The sequence below is a fragment of the Engraulis encrasicolus genome, chromosome 2 (assembly GCF_034702125.1).
Source record: "Engraulis encrasicolus isolate BLACKSEA-1 chromosome 2, IST_EnEncr_1.0, whole genome shotgun sequence".
Classification (NCBI taxonomy): domain Eukaryota; kingdom Metazoa; phylum Chordata; class Actinopteri; order Clupeiformes; family Engraulidae; genus Engraulis; species Engraulis encrasicolus.
The window spans coordinates 39,092,712-39,099,236 of record NC_085858.1 but is presented as its reverse complement, the minus strand read 5'-3'; the positions used below and the strand labels follow the sequence as shown (position 1 = coordinate 39,099,236).

At 42.2% G+C, this 6,525-nt stretch overlaps 1 protein-coding gene across 2 annotated transcripts; it reads left to right on the top strand.

Annotated features, from left to right (window-relative positions):
• Window positions 1–58: 58 nt before the first annotated feature.
• LOC134438742 (serine/arginine-rich splicing factor 2-like) lies at window positions 59–3,419 on the top strand. 2 transcript variants are annotated; one of them, XR_010032641.1, is made up of 4 exons: window positions 59–585; window positions 1,353–1,649; window positions 2,458–2,609; window positions 3,071–3,419. XR_010032641.1 is itself a non-coding variant. In XM_063188387.1 (3 exons), the coding sequence occupies exons 1-2, from the start codon at window positions 191–193 to the stop codon at window positions 1,630–1,632; spliced, it is 675 nt and encodes a 224-aa protein (XP_063044457.1). In that variant the 5' UTR covers window positions 61–190; the 3' UTR covers window positions 1,633–1,649; window positions 3,071–3,419. The 2 variants fall into 2 exon arrangements, 1 of the variants encoding a protein (XP_063044457.1); XM_063188387.1 differs by lacking the exon at window positions 2,458–2,609 and having other exon boundaries at window positions 61–585.
• Window positions 3,420–6,525: the final 3,106 nt, after the last annotated feature.

The window sequence follows — 6,525 nt, the reverse complement described above, 5'->3', positions numbered from 1 at the left end:
CCAAACAGCGACATTTTCAAATGTCACATGGGGCTGGTCCGGAAGCACCGCCATCTTGCGCCAAACCGTGCAAGCGTGTTGTCAGGCTGTGGTGTTGTTAACTTGGTCGACAACAAGGGGAACTAAAACACATTTTTTGGTCAGTCAAGATTACATTTTCTCTTGCATTTTTGTCCCTTTCTCGAAGAAGATGAGTTACGGTCGGCCGCCGCCCGACGTTGAGGGCATGGTTTCGCTCAAAGTCGACAATTTAACATATCGCACATCTCCAGAAACGCTCAGGCGCGTTTTTGAAAAATACGGGCGAGTGGGAGACGTGTACATCCCTCGTGATAGGTACTCAAAAGAAAGCCGCGGGTTCGCTTTTGTTCGCTTTCTGGACAAACGGGATGCTGAGGACGCAATGGACGCTATGGATGGAGCCTTGCTAGATGGACGCGAACTGCGAGTGCAGATGGCCCGGTATGGCCGCCCGCCAGACTCGCATTACGGCGGCGGGCGCAGAGGTGGACCCCCATCTTCACGCAGCAGCAGATCTGGCGGTGGAGGCGGAGGCGGTGGTGGCTATGGACGCAGAAGCCGGAGGTAATCTTTTAGTTAAAAGTTAAAGGTGCACTGTATATTTTCAGTAGTTTCTTTCCATAATTCATGCTGCCCATTCACAATTGCTACCTCTCTCATGCATAGGCCTACTTAACACCACCATCAAATAAGAGTATTCGTAATGACTGGAAAGTTTGCACTATTAATACATGAAAAGTGCCATCTTCTCTATTGTCCGCCATTTTGAATCCCCAGAAATAGATATTAGCTGCAAAACTTACTGTAATTTGCTCATACCAGTAAATATTAGTTTATTACTTGGTTAATATTCATGAAAAGATCAAATTTGGCATTAGACGGCACCATTCCAATGAGCAGCATAGTCGCAATACCTACTCTGGCCACCATCCTACACAGTGCACCTTTAAAGCTTTGTGCAAGAGTGCACAATATTGGTCACAGATCAATTATTTCCCCTAAGTAGTAGTCCAGGAATTTAGGCAATAGGCGCTTGCACTTGGAGGCCTCTCACTTGATGCAAGTAGAAACAAAGTTGCGCTATCCCCATGTTCTTAACTGAATGTTATTCACACACCATTGGTCTGCAGCACAAATTTGTGGCTGACTGATCTGTCTATAGTACGTGTATCTTTTCGACAGCAATATTGAGGACTAACGTCAACTTTAATTTGTCATTGACAACCTTGCGTTGTTAACTCGATGGCCACAACGTTTTTGAGGAATTGGGTTTTGCTTCTTCGTTGTTTCTCAAGTTGCATGGCATGGTTTCGTGGTTTCTCTCAACACAGCTACAGCCCACGCCGCCGCAGCCGTCGGAGTCGCTCCAGGAGCAGGAGTCGTTCCCGCTCTCGTTCGGGCAGATACAGCCGCTCCAGATCCAGGTCGTACAACAACTCCCGGTCCAGGTCGCACTCCAAGACTCCGCGCAGAAGCAAGAGCAAGTCCAAGTCACCGTCTAGGTCCCGCTCCAGGAGCCGAACTCCCGTCTCCAACAGAGGGTCCAAGTCCAGGTCGAGATCCAGAAGCAGCCGCCCTAAGTCTCCTGAAGACAACGAAACCGCGTCCTGAGCTGAGGAGAATAAAGGGTAAGGCTGTTCACCATCAGTGAGAGGAAGGCCAGTCAAGCTATCTACCGTCCAGTGAAAAGGTGTAGTGTAAAGTTGAGTAATTTGTTACATAATCAACCTTGTTTTGTTTTTTTCAGAGATTGCCTTTTCAACATTTCATAATAATGTTCTTTATTCTCTTCTTTTCTTTTTCTAAAAATTGCACTGAGCAATTTTACTCAGAAATTAGTTCTTTTCAATGCCCACCGTGTTAAAATCTCAACCCCCTCAATATCCGTTATTGGTCGTGTTTGTGATGGCACATTTCTGCGCAGTCTGCATAGCGCACATTCGCAATCTGAAATTACGATGTATTCTGGTTAGGAAATGCATTGAAATGGCGAAGTGTGCAGGCATGCTGCACTGATTGGGCAGCACTGTGTCGTCACGAACGCGGCCATTGATGCAAAGGTAGCAGTGAGGGTCCTGTCAGGGGAAAATAGAGGGGCTTTTGGAACCTATGGGGGTGCTGTCACATGCATAGATTTTGGTTAGGCGTGTTTGTGTGTGAGTGTGAATGAGCGAGAAGTGATCATACTGTGAGGGAAAGCGGGGGTGCGTTTCTCGATAGCGTCGTTGCTAACCTCAACCGGTCTAGATTGCTACGGCGGGTCTAAATGTTAGCAATTTAGTTGGTTGCAATGCAATTTCCCCATCGGCAACCAACTAAGTTGCTAAGTGGTTAACAGTGATTTCGAGAAACTGGACCTTGGCTGGAGTGTGTCTGTTTATTTGTTTAAATTTTTGTTCTTTTTGGTTATCTAAATGTGGAATTCTTTCCTCCAAGCTGCTGTGTTCCTGTATGCATAAGAGGAGTTGGGTGGTGAGCAAGTTGAGCAGTAACAGTAGTGTGAGAGCAGAGACCAATGCCCTGCCCTGCTGTGATTGGCGGTTGCTAAGGAGCAGGCCGGTGTCTTTGAGTGTTGAGGTGGTTTTGAGGTACGTTTGCAGGACAATGAACTCAACTCAACTCGTCTCAAACCAAACCCCTACCCCACCCCACCCCACCACCCCACCTTCTCTCACCCCTCCCTGATGTCAACCATCACTTTCCCAGTCACTACTATTCAATGTTAATGGTAGCCAAGACAACAGCTGGAAAGAATAAATAAATAAATGATAATAATAATAAAAAAAAATACAACAATGAAGGTGGAGTTTCACAAATGTGTTCATAATGGTGGCACAAGTCTTTTTTATTAGTATTTAAAAAAAAAAATACATCCAAGAAGTGTTGTGTAGAATAGAATGCCTTTGTGAAACTCGACTGTCAGATGCCCTGCTGATCTTAAACATGGCTCCTTGGCCATGAAAAACACAGTCACAGGTTTCTTTTGGAAGTCGTTTGTCGGTCACTTTCTCACTCCTTTTTTTCTCTTGAATGTTCTTCTTTTTTGCAGCCTGAAATGTGGTTCAGGATGATCCCAGAGATGTGAGCGGCTCCACCCGAGGTGGTACTATTCGCCAGTGGATATCGGATTTAAAAGGTTATTGCTACTTGGGTCTACATTGGTTGTTTTTTTGTTTTTCGTTTTGTTTTTTAAAATCAAAGTTTTGGCTTTTCTTGTTGCATTTCTGTGTCTCCTCAAACCTCCCTGTATTGCATGGATGACTTGTAAACTGATGCGACTGATGTCTTTGTGTAGACCATGTTGAATCAGCCATTTTTCTACGCTACACATTTCTAGTTGTGTTGTTTTTAAATACAAAATTTGACATTGGTTTGATTAAAGAACATTTTTAAAAATGCTGATCCTTTACAGTTTTTTTTCTTTAAGCGTACCAGCGTAATGCAGTGTATTGGCATTTTCTTTAGTAGATTTGACTTGTCATTTGGACAAAAGTACATTTAACTTGGACATTGTTAAAGCTCGCTCACATCTACAACGATAATCATTAAGATGGCTGACTTAATGTGACATTTTGCTTTAACAAGTGAAAGCTGTTCTCATCTGAACTATAATGACGCCATTCTGTACGATAGAGGTGGGATCACTTTCAGGGCATTTTTTCTGCACTATTAAAATAGACAGACAATTTCTCAACCAGCTCTTCAGACATCCCACCTATCTGTTGATGTTCATGTCAGGGCTCACACTGGTTATGGAATTCCTGGAATATCATGGAAGTTCAATTCCAGTCAATTCAATTGCAATGAAATTTGAACAATTTTGCAAGTCCAACCTGTACATTCATTGGAATTTTAACAGTTCTAGTGTAATTGCAAAACTTTATTTGTAATTCATTTTCCCACTTCCCACTATAAAATGTGTTGTTCTAGAATGCATACACCATAATTCTATTTTTCATGTTATTTATGGCATGCTTAAACAAGTTCCTCTAAACAAGTACAAGCAATTGATGAGACTCATGTCAGATTTTTCATACACAGAGGAACTGGTGGTGGTACAGTAAGAAATCCATGGTAAACATCTAAGATCTGAATTGCTCAAGGGGTTCACATATTTTCAAGCAGCACTGCCTATCTCTATATTTTTATCGTTGTAGATTTGAGTTGGCATTAATGCCCAGAAAATAATTCTTTTAAGAATATATCAGTAGTCCATGTGTATTTGAGTGAGTAGTTGACTAGGGGATGGGGGTTTTCAATAAAACATAATTGAAGAGCCATTTTCCAAAAAGTTATATATACATTTTCAAAAAATTGGTCAAAAGTTTTTTTTTTCCATCACCATTTTGTTCTTTGAATGTGGCAGTATTTACTTCACCTTCCAATTTTCCTGTGGCTACATTACATTCAAATAATAAAGATGGAAGGAAATGGCATGAAAAATGGACAGGAATGGAACTTAACAGCTTTTTGGAAAATTACTCTTTAATCACAAAATCTGTTGTCTACTATTCAGACTACCTAAACACTCTTTGTGCGTCTGCTGTGCTAATTTGTCATGCGGATTCACCCTGCGGGATGCCTGACTCTAATGCTCTCTCTTGTGTTATCTTTTGTGCATTAGGCGCAGTTGAGTATTGCCGTTAAGTGACTGTTAAAGGTGGCGTGTTGCCGTGCAGAGTGCTTGTGGCTGTTTCCAGTATTCTCTCTCCCCCAGTCGCTCCCGGCTGGGTTAACGGCGCAGTCAAATTACCTGGTTTTAAAGCACATCTCCTTCAGTGTTGCTGTCAGATATTTTTTTGTGACTGACATTCCTGCAATGTAAAACACCTACATATTACCATTTGAGGAGTACCATCACATACTGCCATACTGCAGTGGTTCCCAAACGTTTTCGACAACCCCCCACCACACACACACACACACACACACAGACACAGACACAGACACAGGAAACGTTGATATATTTGTTAACCATACAAGTGATTTGAGTTTCTAAGCAATTTGTGGAACTTTTGATAGCTGTTAACATGTGGTTTCCCCGTTTATCTCCTCCTCCCCATTACCTCTGGGACTCCCTAGAGGACCCAACCCCCAGTTTGGGAACCACTGACCTGTATGTGAGAGAACTAAAGCAAAAAAAAATTAAGTTCTACCTGTGTCCCAAACATGCTGAGGGATTTGAACTCTAGTTTCTCTGTTATGTTATGTGAACTGTAGAATGTTAGACTAAAACTCTAGAAGTGCTGAGAACAATCTGTACTCAAGTGTTCATGTTCTCGCTGCAACAACCCTTTTCTGTTTTTTCCCCCCTCATATACTGTTTCAGGCCAACCAGAATGGTCTGGTGCCTGTTCCCGCACCAATTACGTTATAAACTAAAGTGCGTACCTGTGAACCACCCGCATTCATAGCGGGCACTAAACTTTTCCTTTGCGGCGTGAACATGCCGCCCAGTTCATGATGAGGTCTGGGAACGGGCACCGGCAGGGTTCTCTGTTGGCCTGAAAGTACCTGCAGAGTTGAACCTAGCCAGAGTTAAATGTTAAGATTACCCCTCCTCCTGAGCTTACCATCCTGTCATGACTGTTCAGTGTTCATTAATGTACATGGACATGTTAAAAAAAATGAAATGTTAAACATGAATGCTATTAAAAGTTGTTTTTGAGGTAAAATTCCTCCAAGTATCATTTGATTGGGAAACAAGTATTAAACCATGCAGACACACCACACCGCATGACCCATTGTAAGTGCACAGACATAGCACAACTTAACAGTTACCTAACCACCTAGTAAACGCAGTAAATACAGTCCCAGGAAAAAGTTTGTACACCCATTGAAATTTCTTACATTTTTGTCAAAATTGGTCATAAAACATGGTCTGAACTTCCCGGAAATCACAGGAAGGAACAATTAGCATCTGCTTTAACTAATCCCACCCAAACATATATTATATTATCATATTTTTATTGGTCACAAGATATAAACAGTCACAGGACAGCAAGGCATAAGTAACTACACCCTTGCATTCAATTGGTTTTAAACCTCAGTTATTTGCAATAACCTTAAAGGAGAAGTCCAGTTTTTTGAACATTAAGGCCATTTTCTGAGTGGTCTGCAATGTTTTAGAGTCCCCCTCACCGTTTATTTCATGTTTGCTGCAGTCTCTGTTATTTGGCTGATTTGGATTTGATCTCAACCAGCTTTAGAATGGCCGTCTATGAGCACCTGCAACTCTGTTCTTAAAGTCACCTTAAACATTTGTTTTCGAAAGTCTACAGCTCACAAAGTGGTTAGGGGTGTTCACTAGCAGTCCCTAACAAGTTTCAAGGCGAAATATGGCTTCTGTTTCTAAAGCATTCTAAAGCTGGTTGAGATCAAATCCAAATCAGCCAAATAACAGAGACTGCAGCAAACATGAAATAAACGGTGAGGGGGACTCTAAAACATTGCAGACCACTCAGAAAATGGCCTTAATGTTCAAAAAACTGGACTTCTCCTTTA

What these genes read in the sequence shown, in the direction of transcription:
- LOC134438742 (XM_063188387.1), top strand. Translation starts at nt 191, where the DNA reads ATGAGTTACGGTCGGCCGCCGCCCGACGTTGAGGGCATGGTTTCGCTC. An exon ending in TATGGACGCAGAAGCCGGAG is followed by an intron (nt 586 to 1,352) that starts GTAATCTTTTAG and finishes CTCTCAACACAG; the next exon opens with CTACAGCCCACGCCGCCGCA.